The sequence below is a fragment of the Buteo buteo genome, chromosome 13, assembly GCF_964188355.1.
Source record: "Buteo buteo chromosome 13, bButBut1.hap1.1, whole genome shotgun sequence".
NCBI lineage: Eukaryota > Metazoa > Chordata > Aves > Accipitriformes > Accipitridae > Buteo > Buteo buteo.
Genome location: NC_134183.1, coordinates 37,719,631 through 37,741,763, shown reverse-complemented (window position 1 = coordinate 37,741,763; position 22,133 = coordinate 37,719,631). Strand labels below are relative to the sequence as shown.

The 22,133-nt window shown below is 48.5% G+C and overlaps 1 protein-coding gene across 2 annotated transcripts in view; it reads right to left on the bottom strand.

Moving 5' to 3' along the window:
• Positions 1-13,704: 13,704 nt before the first annotated feature.
• HCN4 (hyperpolarization activated cyclic nucleotide gated potassium channel 4) overlaps positions 13,705-22,133 on the bottom strand; it is a 104,148-nt gene continuing 95,719 nt past the window's right edge. The window contains exons 8-9 of one of the 2 annotated variants that reach the window (XM_075043994.1): positions 14,716-15,287; positions 13,705-14,619 (exon numbers count right to left, since the gene is read on the bottom strand). In XM_075043994.1, the coding sequence (XP_074900095.1) occupies positions 13,705-14,619; positions 14,716-15,287 (1,487 nt within the window). Of the gene's footprint in view, positions 15,288-22,133 lie in introns of both variants that reach the window. The other variant, XM_075043993.1, reaches the window with a different exon arrangement.

Below are 22,133 nucleotides of genomic sequence, written 5' to 3'. Positions count from 1 at the left end.
CTTAGAACCTTCCATAAGCAGACACGGCAAAATTCCTGCCTCCTGAAAAGCTTGCCAGGTCTCCAGTGTGATGGACACACTGGAAGTCAAGGGGACAATCATCCTAGCAAGCAAATGTGCAGGGCTGACAGGGGCAGAGGCAGCAGACAGGACCAGCAAGTTTGTAAAAGGAAAGCCAACCCTTGGCAGGCACAATGTGGAAAAAGTGGCAAGGAGAACACAAGCGCAAGAGTGAAAGGGTGGCAAACACCCGCAGATCCAGACTGCACACCTGCCTTTTGAAAATGCAGGAAAAGCCTGAATGTGATAGAGTGCCAGGGAGACAAACTAAAATGCAATGAGGGGGAGCAAAGGATTCAGCCTACTCTGAGTGCTGCTAGGCTACCTTGCTGGGGGGGAAATCGTCCTCCACCAGCTGAGAGAGGGTCTCTGATGAGTACTCCCTACAGGCACAGGTGCCTGACTCATTTCCCTTCCACAGGCAGGGCTGGTAGCAGTTGCACTAGGACAATAACCTATTGCCTATCCTTCAGTAACAGAATTGACTTTTTCCAGGTACTTCCCAATTTCAGCTCCTGTTTCCTAACCTTCCAGCACACACTGCCTTTCCGCCAGGCCTTCCTTTCTGTAGAGACAGTGGCCAAGACAGCTGGGTCCCATAGGACTGCAATGTAGAGCAAATGCTGATTTTCCTTGGCAATTTCTTAGGAGGAAATTCTGTTCCCCAACCCAGCTGTCTCAGGACATCCCACCTTCAGTCAGCTGCCAAGTGGCCACTGGCTAAGGGGATGCTGCAGGGTCCTCTGCCCATAGGGTGTTGGTCATGGTGGCAGTTTAACCACAGCCCTTTTGTTCAACGCACAAATGCACTAGTAACACCACTGCCAGCCTTGGAAACGATGCAGTGCTGCTCTACTGTCTGCAAATCCTCACCGCCTGAAACAGACACAGGACAGCCCTGTTCACAACATCCTGCAGCAACCCCGTCACTGCAAAGGCTGGGAGAATTAAATGACATGTGTTAGAGATGTAGCAGTAAAATCATCAGACAATAACTTAACCCAAATCAGTAGTACTCACCCTTAGCAGGCTCCAGGCAAGGGAAGACTGAACTGCCACAGGCTCCTCTACCTGGAGGTTTTGCTGTGTCCCTTTTTCCCTTCTTTCATTTTAGGCTGTCTGTCAGTGCCTCCACGTCCTACAAGTTCATCATTCTGTAAAGAGCAGGTGAGGTCCTCTGTTCTGGGCAGCAAACCTGAGGGGAAAAGAAAGAGCAACCCATTTATAACCTCAGTCACTGTACCTGACTGGCAAGGCCTCTGCAGGTAGAGCTGGGATATTCAGATGTGCATGTTGGAAAGCCCTAACCTGACTTCAGGCCTCCCTCAGGACCCTTTCACATGGAGCATGAGACTGCTGCCAGAGCTCAGCCTCCCAAGGGCACTGCTAATGCAGACACCCAGGTCCCATCTTGCAGCAGGACAGGGGGCCCAGGGTGGGGGGCCCCTGGGGCCACAGCACCATCCAGGGGGGTTGCAGGGCACAGAGGTTTGTCCTCAGGCTCAGTAGAGCCTGGCCGTGATCAGACACATGCCCTGTGCCCTGGCCAGGGAGAGCCGGGCAGGGGTTTCCCCAGTGAAATGGGGAAACTGGGAATAGCTGCATGCCTGACAGCCCCATCCCACCCAGCATCCTCCCCCATCCTGACATCCTTGTACATGAGGAAGACATCCAACCCCATTTCTCCTCCGTGGGCACCGTCACCACGGTAACAGCATCCACTTAATCTGGCCAAGCTCTGTGCTCAAGATGGGGAGGCCTGGGCAGCTTCCCTCCTGCACAAGGGTTTCCCTGGCAGCTGCTGCTGTTTTATGAGGCACAGCCCTGGTCCCGCACTGCTCCTATCGATCTCGCTGTCTGCAGTGAGGATGTGGAGCCTTGTGGCAAAAAACCCTGCCGCTGGAGAAGGGCACTGAGGTACTGGCAGTGAGCAGCTACCAGGTAAAGCCCTTCCTCAGGGGCTCTACGCCACTCCCCAGTGCCATCTGTAAACCCTCTGCCAGCACCCCCCAAAACTCGAGGGCTGTGTGTCCTGTGTTATCCTGTGAGGGAGTGTCACTGCTGTCCCACAAGAAAAGCCACCCTGCCAAGCCCAAGGAGCAGGATCCCTCCAGCAGCTGGATCATATCTTGCCCTCCCCAGCCTGGGCCCTCTCCCTTTCATCTCCCCCTGTCTCTGCCTGGCTGCTCTTGCTCCTCTGAAGCAAACCAAAGGTTACAGTATTTCTCCATCCTCCTGAAGAGGCACACAGCCCTCACAACATCCCCGTGCCCCAGAGAACAGGCTAGAGGCACAGTCACGTGAGGAGGTGCTTCGCAGGGGCTCCCTTGGCTGCATTCCCTCCCAGACCCCTACAGCATTTGCTGTCCTCCCTTGCCCCAGCTCTGCGCACCAGCACAGATAACCAGGGTGGTTCTATCCAACCCAACCTGCCTAGGCTCCCCAGGTGGTTAGTACCTGGCTTGCAGCATTTCACCTGGCCCCTAGCGCTGCCTTTTCAGGGAGGTCCAGCAGCCAAATGCTGTGACAGGCTCTGTAACACACAGGGTTACTGAGCTGAGGCCACCTCAGCCCCATGTGGGATCAGCCATAGTTGGAAGGGGAGAAAATATGCTGCTGCAGCCAGTGCTGGTGGAGTAGAGCTGGGCGTGCAGGGAAGGTGGTGAAGCTGAAGGGACAAGGCACTCCCAGACGTGGGGCTGGGGGGGAAATACTACCCAGTCCTAGCCCCAAGCCTGCTAGCACTGAGGGGACTCTAAAGACAGGGCACACAGCCCAGCTACCGACACGCTGCAGCACACAGCACCTTCCAGACCCTTTCACTCCGTGTCCCCAGGGCCACCTCTAAGTGGAAGGCAGCCACAGCCAGGCAGACAGAACCCCCAGCGTGGACTAGGAGCCTGGAGTCAGGGCTCAGCCTTCCCCCCCACGGTTGACTCCCAGCAGCCAGGAATTAGGAGAACTACCAGCACCTCCCAAAAAATGGACTTCAGATAGCAAGCCACCCCAAAATCCACCCCTCTTACCTAACCAGACCTAGAGGAGCCTGCTGCTTGGTGTGAGAAGCCAGGGGCTCTGAGGAGCTGGGCTGGAGCCTGTCCCTGTGCCCCATCCTTCCCCAGGTGCTTCCTATCTCCATCCCAAGGGCAAGGGCCCCTTCCCAGCTGAGGGCACCAGCCCGAGCACCCAATCCAGTGCTGCTCATCGCTGTGGGCTGATTCTGGCCACCTGGCTGGGCTTTGTTTTGCAGGCCAGCCTGGAAACGGGGGGCTGGGCAGCAGTGGAGTTTTAATAGGATGAAGGCTGGAGTGGGGACAGCCCTTTCTAACCAGGGTTGCTTTCGGTGCTGTGTGAGACATGCTATGAGCCACTGAGATCTAGTAAAACCCAGCAAGCAAACAACAGCATCATGACAAACTAGACATGGATGCTGAGTCCCCAGTGCTTGCGACTCATGGGCTCTCAGAGGAGAGACACCTCCCCAAGGCTCGTGTCTGCCTGTTTTCTTACTACTTGAACCAAACTCATACTACTTGAAACAAACCCTATGATTTTGGAGACCATTTTGCTGGAGGCAGGGAGGAAAAAATGTGTATTGTGCCCATGCACAAGTGCCTCCAGGTCTCTCTGTTCATCCCTGGGCTATCTGCAGCTCCTATAGGTACGCTCACCATGGCTCTATGGGGTGACACTCGAGCCTTCATGGTAGCGCTGATTAAAAACTACACGTTAAGCATCTTTCTAGAGCTAAGTATTTATGTTCTCAGTTGCCACAGCCTCTCCAGGAGCACAAGGCTTACAGTGACATGAAATATCAAGATGTCCTGGCACTAAATCTTTGCCACAAACTGTGAGCTGCAAGAGGGGCCTGAGGCACCAGGAAAAAGGTTAATAATCCATCAGGGACACTGTTCCTGCCTGGCAGTGCCACCATGAGCTACACGTGTGGTTCAGGCCAGCAATGTCCTTCCCCCAACATAGAGCCCTCTCTCTCCCCAGGCTGGCCAGAGGTCCTGTGTTCCTGGCAATACATTCAGGCTGCTCCTAGGGAGGCAAGCATAAATGCTTACAAAGGAGCAGGATTGAAGCCCTGTCCTCCATCTTTCTTCCCCCACAAGAAGTCACCCCCAAGTCTGCTAGGCCCTTCTGACTCTGGTGGGTTTGCTCCAGCAGCACCAGGATGTGCTGTACCCCCCACCCCAGGCTGGATGGTATGGGTGAGCTCCCTTCTCCCAGGTGGCTGTTTCCAGGACGGTGAGGCAGCTGGGCCAACTGGAGCATCAGCAATAGCAAAGAGCAGCTCCCATCTCCAGCTCCCCCGCTCTCTGGTGAGCCACCCCAGGGCCTGTAGTGGCCCACACAGTGCGGTGGAGCAGCACGTCAGCACTGAGCCTCTGCAGAGAGGAGTTGACAGTGATTGGCATGCAGAAGGACGGAGCTGACAGCATCCTTTGGCCGCAGCAGGCGGCCAGCGCGGGTGGACAGGACACCTGAGAGTCAGCACCGGGTCTGGGGAGGGCAGCTGGCCATGCCCTCCCGTGGGCCACCCCCACTGTCCCTGCACGCTGTCTCCTCTCCAACAGAGCTGGAGGGGGAGAGCACCCGTGTTCCTCCAGGGAGGCTGCTGTGAGCCACGTGTGGGCGAGCCCCAGCCATTCCCATCACAGCTGAAGAAAGCGGATGTATAAAAACATAAAATAAAAGGGAAGAGGGGGGAAAATGACCCTGAAGAGCTCTCTAATTTGCAGCACAGTCAGGGAGAGCAGCTTCCCAGAGAGGGGAAGGCATGTTTAGACATGTGGCACTGGAAGATGCTGTTTTAACACCTTCCTGCCTAGCACTGCAGGACAGCTTCAGGCAGCTCCCATTCCCTTCCCAGCAGTGCAGCACGGCTGCCTTGGTTGGGGGATTTCTGGAGGAGGTGGCTGCCCCTGCACACAGGACAGGAGAGCTGGGTCCTGCAGTGCCCATGCCAACAAGAGGTCACTCAGTGGAAACCCTACAAAAGGCCTGGCATTTGCTGGGCTAAAGCTCCCATTTTTAACCTGTCAAGCTCTTGTTTCTCCTCCATTAAAACAAAAGAGCATCTACCTCTTCTGAGAGACTTCAATGTCTTTTCTAATCAGGTGCCTGCTAAAAGGTGGACTTGAGCAGAACAGTCATGCTGGTGATTAGGGTCAGCTGGTAGCTGGAGGCTGAAAGGCAGCTGGTTTGCAATGCCTTTTTAAAAGACAATCAATCTACTTCCCTGCAATTCTAAGTGGTAGAACCAAGTTAGGATTTTCTTCCCTTAATTTGACAAGAGTAGATGGCACCATAGCCAACTCCATTAAAATCAGAGCCTAAAGTCAAAGAGGGGCTTAGGCACAGGCTCAGTGTGCTGGAATTAGAGACAAAATGTCTGAGGCCTCTGCAAATGACGTGACAAAACCAATGTGCATATACTTGTGTTAAAATTCAACAACTCTTTATCAACAGGGAGAAAGCAGTCAGTGAGGGGATTTGTTTGAAGATACCTTGCCAATCCAGGCAGCAGTCCCCTCGGATTGCTGGGAGTAGAGACAGGCAGGGACAGTGCCTGTCAGGACAGGGCTGGGGACATTGGAAATGCCCCAGCACTGTCTTGGCTCTGATCACAGCACAGCCCCGGGCAGGCCAGACCCTCAGCTCCCCCACAGATTCACCGAGGTGCTGCTAACAGGGTCATCAGGGAGGGTGGCAGTGATAGCAGACAGCTCATGTACAGGGTCATGGTGCATGTCCAGTGAGGCCTTTCAGCCCAATTCCTTAAACATGGAAAAACTTGGGACCTCAGACTTCAGCACTGATGGTCTGTGTTGAAAAATAGGTGCTGCACAGCTGTGACTTGGGGCCAGGACCTCGGTGTGTCCCAGCTTCTCCACTTTGTTTCCTCCTGCCAGAAAAGCAGTGTTCAGCAAAGCCTATGCCTCTGCAAGGTGGGCGGGGGCTAGGGGGGGGGTTGTAGCATTCCTCACACTGTGCCTGAGCAGCTCGATTTAATTTCTGCATATTTCTGAGTCTAGGCTTGAGCTAAGAAACCAAACTGGCTGCCAGTCACACCCTGGCTGAGGGGCCACATGCACACACAAAATTGGCATCACAAACTGAGCATTTCTCTGTGTGGAGAAAGGGAGAAAAGTGACCAAGGAATTGCATGGCTGATGAAAAGCAGCTGCAAAACCACCTCCGACTCCTGAGGGCAAACCCAAACTGCATCTTTCCCTGCCCTGCTTCTCTTTCCCACTGCTGGGGGGAATTATTGCGCCCAGCTTTAGTTCAGTGGTAGGAAAGGGCCACCCACATCCCTACTCACAGGCCATCAATAGGTCACCTCAGCCAGGGATGGAGGGGGTGGGATACTGCCTCAAGAGGGTAATGGTGGATGGGGAGGGAGTCTATGGTGTTAAACTGCCACCAGCAAAAATGGACTGCTTGTTTATGCTAGTACCTCCCAGTTCCTGGGCTTTTACCCCCTGCAGCCATCACCCTGGTCTGGCTCTTCCACAGCACTGCCCCACCAGCCTGGCAGAGGGGCTCAGCACTGGAGCAGAGCATTGGCAGTGGGTTCCCAGGGTCCTGGCATGGGCTGGCCTCTTTCCTCCCTTCTCCTGGGACTCACATGGTACTGATGCCCCACCTGAACCTCTCAGGGGCTTGGAGAGGTGGCTGCCACCCACCAGTGCTGGGCAGGGAGAATTACCTTCAAGGGGAAAGATCCTGCCTCATCAGGTGCTGGGCCCACGCTGGCGCCAGCAGCTGCTGTCTCCAGTTCACTAGCGGTGAAGCTGTAACACTGCCTTTGCCTAGGGGAAGCAGAAACTCCTGGTCAACCTTTCAGTCCAAGCATGATCCCCCAGCACCTCACTGCCAGGGTTGTCGAGAAGCCAACCCTGGCCCCCCTCCTTTCCTTCCTTGGCTTCCAGCTCCCTCAGCTACAGGACTTTGCTCCCATCCTGGTGCCTCCCCCAGGGTCTGTATTCCTGTCCTGAACCCTTGTCCCAGTGAGGTACATGGCCTGCTGGCAGAGATGGGCTGGGCTGGAAAGGATATGAACATATTGTCTGTGCCCTCACCTTCCTCCCCCCTCACCATGTCTCCAGTCCCACAGGGAGGTTTTGGGGCTCCTTCAGTCGCTCGTGTACTCTCCAGTGATGTGTGGTGTGATGGGCAGTCTGGCTGGAGGTGGTGCAGAGCAGCTCGTGTGGGAGACCTGCTCCAGCTGGGGCAGCAAGGTATCTGCAGGGGGTTGGAAAAGTCCTCTGCCGTCCCGCAGGGGTATAAGCAGCGAGATGTCGCCTTTTTGCCTGGACCCTGCTTCCTCCTGCTTCCGCCTGAAAGTGGAGGAGCAGCAGCAGGTGCCCCTGCATAAGCCATGCCAGGCCTAGAGCAACTTTTTCATTTGCTTTTTACATACTGTGGTTTGCACGTGAATGGGGGCGTTGCCTTGTGCACATCTTCCCTTCCACATGCCAAAGTGATCCTCTTCCACAAAATAACAGGGACGCAGAGGTTTGCACGTTCACATGGTTTGCAGCTCAGGTCCCACTGCCATACCAGTGCCTTGGGCTGGCAGGTACAAGCTTGGCTCCTGAGGCTGGATGGAGTGAATGAGTGAAAGTTGTCACCGGTGTCTGGTTTTCTTTATTTTAAATAAAATATATACTATGATGTATTAATTTCTTTAAAGTGGTGATTATTAATTTACTGATGTCTTCCCTAGCAAGGAGGAGAAAGGTGCAAATCCCTTTTCCTTTTGGGCATTCACCAGAGTACCTTGTAGGGTACCTGTTGCCTCCTCTGAGCTCACCAGTCCTGTGCCCAGTGCTACAAGACCCCTGAATTTGCAGAGGAGATAAAAAAAGGACTCAGCCAGGCCATGCACAACCCGGTCCCCAGTGCAAGGCTTCCTGGAGACACATCAGAGATGTTGCGGGGTCTCTCTTACAGTGGTTGTGCCTGGAGGACAATGCTGAGCGAAACGGTCTGCTGAGGGTCCTGCTGCTGCCCACACAGTGCTCCACCATTCTGTGCTCAATGAAAGTCATTACCTTGCTGGTCTGAACAGCTCAGTGAGTTTGCAAAGAGGAAGAAAAACCTCATTTCCAAGAGCTGAGCCTCAGCCAGCTTCTCACTGCAGCTCTGGCATCACTTTCTAAGGCTGGCTGGTGCAGGGGGTCAGACAATCCCAGTGCCTGCAGGAAAGCATTGCCAGGAATAGGTCTGTTCTGTTGTCTCCAACACCCCAAAATCTCTCACAGGGTCCAAGAAGTATGAGTATGAGCTTGGGAGCCCCTCCCTCTCTCCCACAACCAGAATCTTTTCTAGGTGGCAGGGTGAGTGGGGTGGGCAGCCAGTCCAGGACAGTTTCCCAAGACAAGGCTGAAATTCCCATGAACAGCCCTTGTCAAACTGACTGGGGAAAGGGAGAAATCACAAGAGCTGGTGATCCTGCCTTTTTCCCACTCTGAGACCCCACACCAGGTAGCTGCTCACTGCAGGGGAGTTAGTAGCGATCAGGAGGTGGAGAAACCACCCTGTTGATAGGAGGGTGACTTGGCTCTGGTATCTGAACAGTTTGCTCCTGACAGCCAGCGTGCAAGTATCATGAAATCCCAGGGCAGTCTTAAGTCCCTTCAGTAAAATAAGGGGGCATCAACACGTATGCTAAACCAGACAAGCCCGTCCAAGTGTGCTTTTCTACAACCGATGGGGCCTCTCTGGAGGGTGGAGCCAGGGCTTTTCTTTGGTCAGGGAAAAACTGTCTGTCTCCTCCTGATCCAGAATGGCCTAGAGCAGAGACATGGCTACTAGCTGTGTGGAAATGCTCTGGGTGAAGTAAAGATCAGACTCCATTAGCTAAGCCATGTCACTGACTCCTCTGGTTTCATGCTTGTCGAGAGGCCTTCATGGTTATTGTGTTACTGTGATCTGCTCTGCCCTCAAGTAGGGCATGAGAGCCTCCTGATGTAGTCCTGCCCATCTGTCTGCAACTCATGGCAGTGGGACTGTGTCCTGAATCCCTGCTGGCTGTTCACGTAGAAAAAAAGGCAGGTTTCACAGGGAAGTTTAAGAGCTCAAAACTTGGATTTTGTTCTACTCCAGCATGAAAACCTTCAGAGTTTACATATCTTCTGTGAAATATAATTTTAAAATAAATTTTTGATTGGGCAGGACTGACTCACAATCCCAGTTTCCTCTGTAAAAGTAATGGTACGTAAAATAAAAAAGCCTGGCACAGACATTCATTTTGAAAGGCATAACAAACATTTTACTGCCTGAACTTCCCTCACTGAAACTCCAGGACAACTGACCCACGAGGGCAGAGCCATCTGGTTTCAAGATAATGGCATTTACTGATTGAAAACTTTGGTTTACTCTTTCCCCACCAGCTCAGCTCATTTACAGCCAGACAAGGGCAGAGAATTGATGGAGGGACACCAAGACGGTCTCCCATTTTCCTGTACCATCCGAAGCAGGAGGGAAGAGAAAAGGAGTGTCCTGCTTGGACTGAGCTTGTGCTGCGCTGTGTCAGTGGGAGTGTGTGTGTGTCTGTGCACCCTTCTCTGCAAAATACTGATTTCATTCATGGCCCTCGGGCTCCTTCTTCTTTTTTGCCATCTCTGGCATTGGGAGTTCTGGTAAAGAAGGTCCTGGACCTTGTTCTCATGTCATCAGGAAAGACACACTGTTGACATGTTAACAAATTCAAGTCTTTCAGAGGCTGAGCAAAATGTCAGAGGGCTAAATGCAACCATTGCATGTGAAGGCACCAAAAAAAAGACATTTCAGAGAAGGAAAAATGAAAGACTATCAGCAAGGCAGAGGTGAGGCACTGCATGGAGGTGAGAAGTGAGGTTCTTGAAATCAATTGGTTGGAGGAGAGGGAGCAGGGAGGATGGTATCTACCTATGTCTCACTGCCACAGGCTGTAGGACACACTCCAGCAGCTGGGCTGCTTGGCCCTACATTTTCTCAGCTATGAATAAAGGGCATGCAGCCATACACCTCCCATGTGAGCTACTGACCCAAATCACCAATTTTGTGCATACTTCCTAGAATGGGTTTGGACAAAGACTCGAAGAGGGTATCACAGGAGTGAAATGAAAGCTAAGGGTTGAGGCTAGCTTTACCCTCCTAAAATACATCAGGTCCTGACCTTGGCAACATCATCCAGCTTAGTCTGAGACCTCAAAACGGCTACTTCCCTTCTTCCGTCTTTTATCCACTTTCCATGATAGTCTCTATTCCAAGTTGTTAATGTCTGTATCCTGTGGTAGGGCTCTTTAGGCTCTTCTCTGAGGATCACAAAGTCAGCCATAGTTTCCATGTCTGCTGTTAATGTGAAGGATTTTCATACACATACTTCCAAAGCAACTACCAGATTTCTGCTTTGTACTGTTAAAAATTCAAGTGTAGGCAAAAGTTTTAAACTGTTACTGTCAATGGCTTAATACAGACTTCCTACAAGAATGTGTGAGGTGGAGATGTGACAGCAGGTAAACTACTAAAGCTCTTAAATACATTGGGAAAATACAGACAGGAAGTGAGTCAAAACCCTACATCTTCTCTGTTCAACAGGAAAGAGAGGACTGAAAGGCCACCCAAGTTTTTTTTTCTTCTTTAAACTTCATCTCATGTTGGCTGAAGTTCAACACTTAAAGCAGACAGCAAGTCAGAGGGATGCATTTTTCATGTTTTTATTTACTAAGGTTTTTATTGTGTGTTTTATATTGCAAACCCCACCCCTAGAACTCTTCCCTCCCTCTCCCCCAAAATAAAACAAAAAATAACAATAATAATAAATATAGTTCCACCTACTGAGACAAGCCTAGTGTTGACTGGGGTTCAGTCGGAATAACTCAATATTGGCTACTGCACTGCTAAGAACTGGAAAATCAAACAATATCCCCATGAAAAACAAAGCAAAGAAACCCAACTGAAGAAGAATGTTCACCAGACAGGTGGATGGAACGCATGTCTACCAGAGACAGCCCTCGGGGTGTTTCTGTGCACCTCCATTTGTCTGAGTGTCCACAGGGGTTGTTGAGATTCAAGTACCAATGCAGCAGTCACAGGACAGTCATCCATGAGGGCTTGGCATTGCTGGGCTGAAGACCTTTCCCACCTGCTTATGTTAGATACCCCAGACCCAAACAGCTTAGCTCCCAACCTCTTGAGATGCTCATTCTAGGGGCCCTCCAGCATACAAGGAAAAAAAATTGCTAGAACAAATATAAAACTTAAAAGGATATTGTGAGTCTTCCTTCTAGGAACTGTCTCATACCTATGAAAATATGAGAGGGTCTGTGAGTCTGCTTCAATTCCATCAACTGATTCTGTCTCAGGATGAACCTGTACATATTTGGAAAAGCAGGATCTATATATTATAATTATCACCTGCCAATCAGGCCTACAGGAGGGTCAAAATTGACATGTATTTTAAAACTAGGATATATATATATAAATATATGTGTGTGTGTGTGTGCTTACACATGTGCATAAATAGACTACATATGTGTATAACTGTATACTATATATATAAAACCATGTGTGTATATATAGATACATATATAAAATCTATACACACACACACACACACACACACATGCACCCCTCCCACCACACACACTCACACATATATAGTTGCATGTAGCTAGTAGAAAAAACATTTCTAGAGTTCCCCTGACCCTTTAAGGAAGACCAAAGCTGATTACATCTGAATTCTGAGCCACCAAAGCACGTTGAAGCAGGAGTGCCCAGGAATGCTTGCAGCAACATTCAAGATACAGGCACATTTCAAGAGTTTTGCAAACAATTCGGTATAAAAAACAACGATCAGCCAGTGTTTTGGGAGAGAGCTGGGGGTAGGAGTAAGTAAGAGAGGGAGTTATATGGACCTGTATCGTTACTGTGGTAATAGTTTTTTGGCACTGCTGCATGAAATCCTGCTTTCCCTCTGAGGGCTGGAGGGACCCCATGATAGCTGGAAACAGAGGGAGGCTGGACATGTGTTTCTAACAAGTGTTAGAAAAGTTGAGCACCTGACTCTTTACAGTGAGGTGGCTGGAGACACCTCTTAGCCTAAGAAAAAAACAAAAGAGAAAGAAAGGATCAAAGTAAAAGAAAAGGAGACACTTGCTCTAGAGGTAAAGGCTGTAGCTTCTCAGTGCTGTGTGCACCCAATGGCCCCTTACTGTCTTCATCCCACTTTGACTGCCTTAAATCAGGGGAGCCCAAAAAATCCAGCTCAAGGTGCCTGCCAGGCCCCAGATGTGTCCAGTGATGCTGCAACTGCAGGGCAAGACCAAAGCCAATCAGGTGCAGGCTGTTATTGCTGGTGAAATCAAGCAAACGATTTCAATTCTCCCATCAGAGGAGAAGCATGGACCATGGCTGGCCAAATTTCTGGTCTAATCTGGTTTAATGGTATAAACATAGTTGTAAATCTGGAGAATTCTTGGCTGGGCACCAGTATTACCCTTGGTGCCTCAAAGCTCAAACTCCCCTGGGCTAAGGAGGAAGAGGGGTGGGGTGACTGCACCCCCCTTTTCGATCTTTTGCTACCCAGTTCTCTTCAAAGCAGTCAGCCCATGGACACTGAGACATTAAAATGAGAAAGGGAAGGTTAAAGTGCTGCCTCTTTCTTCATCCCTCCCCTTGCTTTGCATGCCCCAATCTGGAAGGCAGCACACACGCTTTCCAAACCATGGAGAGGTTGAAGCTTGGGCTCTTCTGCTGGCCTAGGCCAGCTGCCTGGCATGCTGGCAGAGAAACAGGACTTCTCCCACAACCCACATCCATGACACCTACAAAAATACAGAGGGGATATTCACTGCCCTCCTTGTGACTTACAAGGGATTGCTTCTTGTTCCCACTAGAGCATCAGTGGAATAAGAAAGAGAAAAGCATCTGAAGTCAGGCCCGTCCATCTCCTGGTCACCTTTATCTTCTTCAGATGGAGTCCAAACAAAAACTCAGCCCTTCTGAAATCCCTACAGGGAACTGCATTAATGAAACTCACCCCTCTTCTTGCTTCCTCTGCAACCTGCTGATCACAGGAGAAGACCTGGGAGGAAGTGAAACTATCTGATGTGCACAGTGAGCCATCCAAGTGCCCCCATATCTAGGTGCTGCGGGCCAGGTTCACAGCTGTGCAAAGCAATGCAAAGCTGAGGTCACCCAAAGCTGTTCTAAAAACACCAGCTACAGGCCTGACCTGATGTTCCCTTTTATGGCCCACGTCAACCTCGGATCTTTGTCTCAACAGGATAACCTTTTTTGGTGGCTTCTATGGCTGATCATTCATATATTCCAGCTCAGGCACACGCCTTGTCTGTGCGTTACCTCGTTGGATTAAATTTGCTCATATCCTTTTGTTTCATGTATTAAAATATTCTATAAAATCAAGTGACCAAAAATCTATAGCTCTAAGAATACCTGGTTATCTTCTTTTTTTGTTGTTTTTCATGTGTTTTTTTGTTTGTTTCTAACCACAGTTAAACCTAAACAAAAGAAATGGAGAAAAAAAGCGGGGGTGGGGGGAGAAAAGGAAAAAATTATTCATGAAAGTCTAATCAGGAACTGAATTGCACGGCTGACATAACCAGCTCTCAGAAGGAGTCCTCACAAATTGGAGGGCAGTTTGGATCTGACAGGTTCCAGATCCCCTGTGAGCACTATGGATTCTTTCCGCCCACCAGCAGTCAGAGAAGCAGCTCCTGCAGCGCTGGCCCCAAACACCAGCGGATGCGGTAAAGAACCTGAGGACATCTGACGTGGTAAAGTCACACGCCCAGGAATTGAGCTACAAGGCTTCCCAAGAAGTCCAGTCCCTCCACCAGGAAAAGGAGAGGAGCTGGAAATGGATTCTCTAGAGGAATGAGGAGAACTTTGGCTCAGTGTCTGAGCCAGCTCTTGGGGCAAAGATGGCTGGGAAGCAGAAATCAACTTGATGTCCTGGTTCAGACGTCCCGGTGGCACAGGTGGCGTGCTCTTGGACTGCAGTATCTGCGGAGGTGGGCTGGCGGTCTGAGGCAGGAGAAGAGATCCGTGAGAGCCTGAGGCCCCGGGAGGGCCACATTGAAAAGTTCTTGTTGCCACTGGGCTCTGACTAGGAGGACTAAGGCCAGAAGGGGTGTAACAGGGAGAGGCGACACCAGACTGTTGTAGTGGAGACATGGAGGCAAAAGGTGGCCGTTCTTGGTGGAGTTGGGCTATCGTTCCAGTTAAAGATCCTAATGCACTTGGATGTGTTTGGCACAGGCCTGAGGACGGCCCACCAGAGGCCTGTGCCAGCTGGCTTAGGCTGGAGGATGGAGAGTTGGAAGAAGGAGGGGGTTGGAAGTGATTAATTCCCCCCAAAGTCCCACTGCCCGAGAGTTGCTGTAACTGTCCCCCCTGCAGTGGTCTTGTGGTGGGCTGGAACTGGTTGAGAAGACTAGGGGGTGAGTTTGATGAGAGCTGCGTGAGTGATGTTGATGGGGAGCTAGTTGTAGCTTGCTGGAAGTGCCCAAATCCACTGCTGGAAAGGGCTGGCTGCTGCTGCTGCTGCTGCTGCTGCTGTTGCTGCTGCATGGGCTGAGCTGTACCCAAGGGTGATCCAGAAGGTGCGTGTTGGAACTGGCTCAGTCCCACTGAGGATGCACCGCTCAAACCCGGCTGGCTTGAGCCACCTGGAGGGGATCCCACCTGGAACTGGCCTAAGCCGGCGGCAGCTGAGAATCCTGCGAGCTGCTGGATGTGGAAGGAAGAGGATGAAGGGGTTTCTGCTCCTGGTGTATGCAGCTGGGATGGAGTACTGGAGGGAGAGCCAATGGCAGAAGGGCCAGTCGATGGGATTAGAGACTGAAGCCTTTTCAGCTGTCTTGGAGTCTGGTTGGATTGTTGTCCCAAGGAACCCAAGACGGACACTGGAGGACGGAAGATGGCTGTCGGGAGGCGTGGGTGGTGGGTCAGAGCTATAGCAACAGAAGTGGTGGCTGCTGCAGCTTGCAGGGGTGCCTGGATCAGTGGAGTCCAGATGACAGGGGTGGGTGTGGATGCGGCAGCGGCAGCAGCAGCAGCGGCAGCCTGGACATTGTGAGCACAGTGTGCCATCTCTCTGTCGTGCTGCACAATCTGCTGGATGATCTCATTCTCTTGGTAGTTGAAAACACCCGAATTGAGGTCATGCTGGACTTTATGCAGCAGAATGGAATTTTTCTTGCCTGTAGAGAAAGTGAAGAGAGAAAGAGTCATTCTGATATGTCAAAGTATGGGAGGCTTCCTCAAAGCTTCCTGCCAGACTTTCCTTGAATTGTTGGCACTGTCTCCCCTCCATTGTCATTATGGGATCTGTGTACAGTCTCTGTGCTCCAGCAACAAGATGACAAACATCACATCTTCTGCTTTTGTGGTATGAACAACAAGCCTCAAGATCCCATAAAAATGTGCCCGAGAGGACACATATTCTTAGTCAGACAGTAAAGCCACTTTTGATAAGTGTGGCAGACGGGTAGCAAAGCTTATGAATCTGGAGGATTCCCATTTTGCACCTTATAATCTGAACTTCTATTAGAAAAAGAGAATAAATCCCAAGGCTGCAAATTTTTTTGTGTTTGCAAAGGAAAATCTCAAAAATATAAGTCCAGTGAAGTCTCCTGAGTCTTCAGCTACTCTCCTTCAGCTACACCTTCTCTTCATCTGCCTCATGCAACTTGTTCGCTCTGGAGTCAAATACGTGGTTTTAGTTGAAAGGAAATTTCTCTATGAATAAGGGACAGAAGGACTTTACGTGCTGGAAAAGCTCAGCTGGCCCAAGAGACCTCAGACATGCTGAGCTACCATCTTACTTGGCTGTGCCCTTCTAGCCCCAACTTTAAGGAAAATGCAGGCTAGCAAACGTCATGTTCCAGCTGGACTTCCTAGCCTGCAGCAGAATATTAGCTCAGCGCTTTGCCTTTTCAATGGGCTGGAAAATGTGGCGTAATGAGTTTGTCTGGCCTGAGCGTGCACCTGGCACTGAAGGGATGCACTCTCCTGGACTGAAGGACAGAACCATTCAACACAGGGGGATGAGATGCTGCCAGTGATGCCCTTTCACCAGAGCACAAATGCCTTCTCAAAGGAGAGGATTTCGGCTGTGGACAGGCTCTCTGTGTAAAGGCTTTCATATCTCTGTTCTCATAACAGCACACAAACTGGTAACTGTGCCAGCATTGATTTATAAGGAGCTGGTATATGCTGATTTGAATGATTTTCTTACAAAATTAGTGTGGATTAGATCCCTGTTCTTGCCTTTTCAAGGGTCCTCTATCCTGACCACATGCCAGTTTGAACTGATGACAGCACCTGCCTATGGGCTTCCTTCTCACTTTTGTTTACTGAAGCTGTTTGGATTTGAAGGGTTCAGCCTAGTAAGTTCTGTGCGTGTGTGTGTCTGTGCGTGTGTGTGTGCATGTGCATACCTGGCGTCCTGGTTGCGTGTCTGTACACAGCTCATTTTGTAGCTGAAGCTCAGGAGGTGATTGTAGAAGGGTCACCTCTAGATGAGGCACCAGCCAGTTCGGATCAGATCAAAAGCTGTATTAACCCTCCTGAACCAAATGTATCTTCTGGCCCCACACCCATTAGCAAACCTCTGCTTGGATTCAAATGTCATTTCTGCTGGTTCCTGTGTGGTCACTTCTAGTTCCTGTACAGGACCAGGGCGAACAGACAGCATCTTGCCAATTGCTGTGGATTTACAGAGCATGAGATAGCTACAGGTATGGAATGGAGCCCTGGCTGTGGAAGGGCCTCTTTTTCTGTATTTTAACCCCCAAATCATGTCACGGTTTAAGAATTAAAGGCTGGCAGCACAGCTCACATCAATTAAGTTGCCTGCAAACAAGGGCTTGTCCATTAAACTTGTCTCCACACTTCCATGAAATCACAACTTTCAAGATAAGTCAACCATTGATATTATCGACTAAGACCACAGTATGACATTTAATTTGTCCCATACAGCATTCTAGTTTAAACTGGTCAGCTGATAGTTTCCAACAAGGAATGGTTAAGAGTGGACTGCCATGTTGGGTAATAGTTCCCAGTAAGATTCCAGAGCAATTTCCTTTCAATCCAATACCTATACCAGTCAGATCTCAGATCTTTATGTACAGATGTGGGTACATCTCTGGGCATGGATGACATCCAGATTGTTGTTTGGGTTTTTTAGTGTATGATATATCTTTTACATCTGTAACAGATGAAAGAGTTTAAGGACATGCCTCTTACTCTAGCCAAATGTAAAATCAAACATCTGGCAGCAAAGAACTTGAACGACACTCTGAAGAGGGTAGCTGGTATCCTGGTGTCATAAAAAGTAACTCTGAAATGGTAGAGTCTTGAATATAACTAGTTGAGTTCCAAACCTACCACCAGAAGAAGGTAAAACAATTATTGTACAAATGAGGAGGAAATTGTAAAGTAGAAGGGAGATACTAGTCACTACCACATATAATGCTAGGAAGGCATACAGTATGATGTTTTAGTTCTAGTGTCTAGCTGCAAAGCATGAAAAGGTACAGAAAATATCCGCAAGAATCAGGCTTGAAAAACATCAGTGAGTAAGTACAACATATTCAGCTTCTCTCAGAGAAGAGGTGATTTGATACCAATTTATAGGGAACTTCACAGACAAAGGAAGCTGCTAAGAACCATTCCCTTCAGTTCCCGAAGGACGCATAAGATATTGTGATTGTAGACAAGCCCACAAAAAAAAAAGAAGGAGCAATCTAACTGTAATTGTAGTTAAGCACTGGAAGAACACACTAAGGGTTTTTCCTTTACTGTACTTTTTAAAATCAAGCTTTTATCTCTTTATAAAGGACAAGGTGTGGTTCTAGCAATGGAGTGCTATGCAATAGTGCTAGGCAATTGTTCAGAGCGGGTGAAGCTTGCATTCTACAGTGGGCTGAACTGCACCATAAAACCAAACCACTAAAATGCTGACAGACTTTTGATTCTGGATCTGTAACTGGTGAATTTGGGACGTGTCTGTTGTGGCTAGTGGTATGTGATGCTTAATGCTTTTGTGTTTTACCTACTGCTAATCACTCCCCCAAAAAGCAGTAAGGCATATGAACTGGCCTTTCTTTTCTCACCTTGGGGAAAGATACCAGCCCTGGAAGGACACAGTCCTGAAGACAAACAGTGTTCTGAGCTGCTCATGTCATTACAGGGGCTGCAGAGCTTGTCTGCACTGGAAGTGCCTGTGTAGAATATGTATCTAATATCTGTTTCATCATACACCAGACTGGAATAGACAGCACTGGATATCCCCTAAACAGACAGATCCTGGTTCTACCTGCCGTTCATGCAGCTAGGCACACCAGAGGGAGCATGAATGTCACCTTTAAACTTAAGAGCATTTTTGCAGTGAACATACAGTGAAAGGGAGTGAATGGCACAGAGGGTTACATTGTACACACACACAGAGTAATTTCCACCTGGTATCTACCAGAAACATATATGCACTCACAAACAAGAGCTGCTTAAACAGAAACAGAAATACTACCTGCTCCAAGTCTGGAGAGAAGGACCAACCTATCTAAATAAAATTGACAGATAAGAGAGAATCTGGCCAGCACACTTGAGTTAAAGAGGGATTCGGACTGCAGGTTTGTAATCATTCTCTTTCTGGAGTTGAAGGTACAAATCCCAGCATGGGGAATCTGTAGCTATCTTGCATGACTGCAAGGTCAGGATGTGAATGGGAGATGGCATGCTGAGTTCAAAGCAGACAGGCAAAAAAAGCCACCTTACCACATCTGCTTTCTTGATAACAGACTGTAGCAAAACCAGTCTGAGGAGGAATGGCTAGGGGTAGAAGAAGGAGAAACAGCAGATGTTGCTAGTGCAGCTTTCCAAAAAGCTAAATACCAGGAACTGCTCTTTGTTTCCATCATTACACCTCATCTCAATATTTTAATTCCATGTGACCTGTCTTTGGCTTCTGATTTGCTTGTCTGTGCTTGAATAGCCTGCAATTTTCAATGCTGCCCTCAATTCAAATGAGAACCCATAGCGATGTTAATCAGAGCTGCACGGATGAATTGAGGGGACTGATGTTTTCATAACCGGAGCTCTTGAAAACACAGAAAGAGCTGAACAACAGACTCCGGTTTCCTTGGCAGAGCACTAAATAGAGAATATGCTAACGTTTTCCAAACATGCAGACTATTTACTGGAAAATGGTTTGATCAAAGCTCCTTAAATTTGTGTCAAATTGATAAAATAGTTCCAGCACAAACCTTGGATTTTTTTTTTTTTTTTAAAAAGAACATTTCAGTTTTCCTTTGAAATTACATTACACTTTACTGTTTTCCTGAGCCCAACTTGAATGTATCAACTGTTTCATTAGATCAAATTTTTCTTTTCTCTTTTGCCAAGAAAGTCTCAAATTTCTGCTCCAGATCATTTAAAAAATTACTGAAAACATTCTTTCAGTTATTGAAGGGGAGAGGAATTTTTCAAAATCATTTTTCAAAATTGTAATTGGTTAGCAAACTGAAAAATTAATTGGTTCCACCATTCTAATTAATTGCATCATTTACATGATGATTCCACACACCAATATGTCTTATTAGCTGCTTCTGGAGAAAATCCTCCTTCCAACCAGCACCAGATGAGAACAGGCACACAGCAGAGTCCTGGTGGGACAAAGACATTTTCCTGGCAGGTCTGACTAAGGTCCTGCATGAAACATAAGCCAGCAGTGGAATGAGGCAGTAGGAGCAAGTTTGCTTGGGCCAGTGGTTCTGAGATTATTTCTCATCATCATCTTGTTTATGAAATTGCTTCAGTTTCAAATTCATTTTTCCTGCTCTGGATTTACTGTCACAGCACCTGCCTCAAAAGGAGAGCAGAAAAGACAGCAATCAGAGGACTAAAAGGCTGATTAGTTTGGCTCTGTGTAACCCTAATTGAAATGATGTTCTGCAGCTCACAGCTACATTCAGTGAACCGCAATAGAGTCCTGTGTTCTTGCTAACCCAATGAGAAGCTTCATTAGGAGAAAGGAAAAGGGACTCCTGTTTCCCCTTCAATCTAATCACGGCGGCATGGAGGCTGTATGTACAGAGTTTCTCCTTCTATGTTGTTTATCCCACAAAAATTACAGTGCTGAGCTGAGTCTAAGGTACTGAGATAAACAATCCACACCAGCATTTCTCCTAAACCCAAAAGCACTATACAAATTTACTGAGGTGCCATGGAACTGGCATAGGAGCCATCTGCAACCACCTCATGCACCAACTCCCCACCCTTGCTTCCTCTGAGGTAGCTCAAGGCCCCTTACCTTTTCTACAGAGGAGAAAGAAGCTGCCTTGGGTTTCTGCAGGGCAAGTGGTGTGCGACAACCTGATGAAGGGAGGATTGGGTGGCTCCCAAGCAGCCACTTGGACTGGATGTCCGCCTGAAGAGGACTGAGGGACAGTTAAACTAATGGAGCTACAGAAGCACAGTCAGTTAAAGGACTTAAGACTATAAGGTCTCCATGGCACAACTGACTTTTTTGTTTTCTTTGTACAGCTCATAACACAATATGATCTTTCCCCATAGTCGGGCAAAAATAAGTATCATCAATGGCATGCTCTGGGTTCAAAAACTACCCTATTTTCCTCATGGCAACAATTGGCTAAATACAGGGGGAAAAGGAAGATATTTAGAGCCTAGAAGATGTTCATAGCAAAGCTACTGGTGCTTTGAAGTGGAGTGGGGTATGTAAAATTATGGAAACTAAGCAAATAGATGTTGCTCCCTTAATAAAGAATTGCAAAGTCAGATTTTCCTCAACTGTAGATAGCACACAAAAGAAGAGGGAGAAAGGCTCATGTGATTTCATAAAAGGAGCCAGCACTCAACAATAATTCTTCTATCAAATAATCAAAATTAGCCTTCTGTTGTTAAAATTCTGCACAGACACAGGGGAAATTAGCTGTGACTTTCTGTTCATTTCTCTTTTCAGTTCTGTCTAAGCCCACTGGCTGCAGTTTAAGAATTCAGGTCACTAAATTGCTTTCTGAATTTACATGTATTTGAAATAATCTCACTTTATTAGGCTGGTTTATGCCCTGGCCTGCTGTCAAAAGTGGCTGCCCCCCTGCCACATGGTTACTTCTTTCCAGTCTTCACTTCTTATTATTCATACGACTGGGTACTAAACACCCTGCTTGGATCACTGGTTGCAGCAAAGGGCTCACAGCACATTGCAGCTTTGAAGGCAGTCTTTGCCCTCCCTCGCCTATGGGTTACTTGTGTCCTGAGCTGGTCTCCTGTGGTAATTCAGCTTGCTGCCATTGTCCCCAGAGAGGCAATACAGGCAAAGAAACCCTGGACATACTCAATAACTGGCAGTTTGCCACAGCTGCTTCTGTGCCCCAGGGGAACTCTTCTGCACTGGCACTATATTGGTTGGAAGGTCTCGCTGCACCAGCTCTTGCCACTGTTTTAAGAATCCGTGTATATAGATAAATCAGCTGGAACAGAGATTTCAAAATAATTCTTAACTCCCAGTATATGTGCTCTTTTCCTGTTCAAGCCTGATTTTCTCTCAAATGTAAGTTAACCCACACTGAACTGTTACTAACTGTCACGTAAAGGTTTCTGCTCAGACTTGAAGTAGCTCTTGGAAGCAAAGCAAAGCCAGCTGGATCAACTCTAAGAGCATCCACAGAGGAGTTCAGCACACTTAACAAATCTGCTCTAGAAACTAATTCAAATTAACTTTGCTGAGAGCCTGGCTGTGTAAATACATTACAAACTGGATGTGCAGTTCTTGATGAACTAACTGCTCTGCAGTAGTTGCTATTTGTGTGCTCTTACGCCCTATGTACAAGGCAGCACCCACCTGCATACTGCAGTTTCATTTCTCTCTTGCTAAAGCTGTATCCTTTGAACTCTGGTGGTACATATAAAGTACCAACAGTATCTCCTTCTCCCATGCTCTGTCCTCTGCAAGCCTATGTAGAGTTACACCTGTACACAGGGGTTTTATTGCAGGAAAGCTAAATACCAAAGTGAAAGGGAAATAA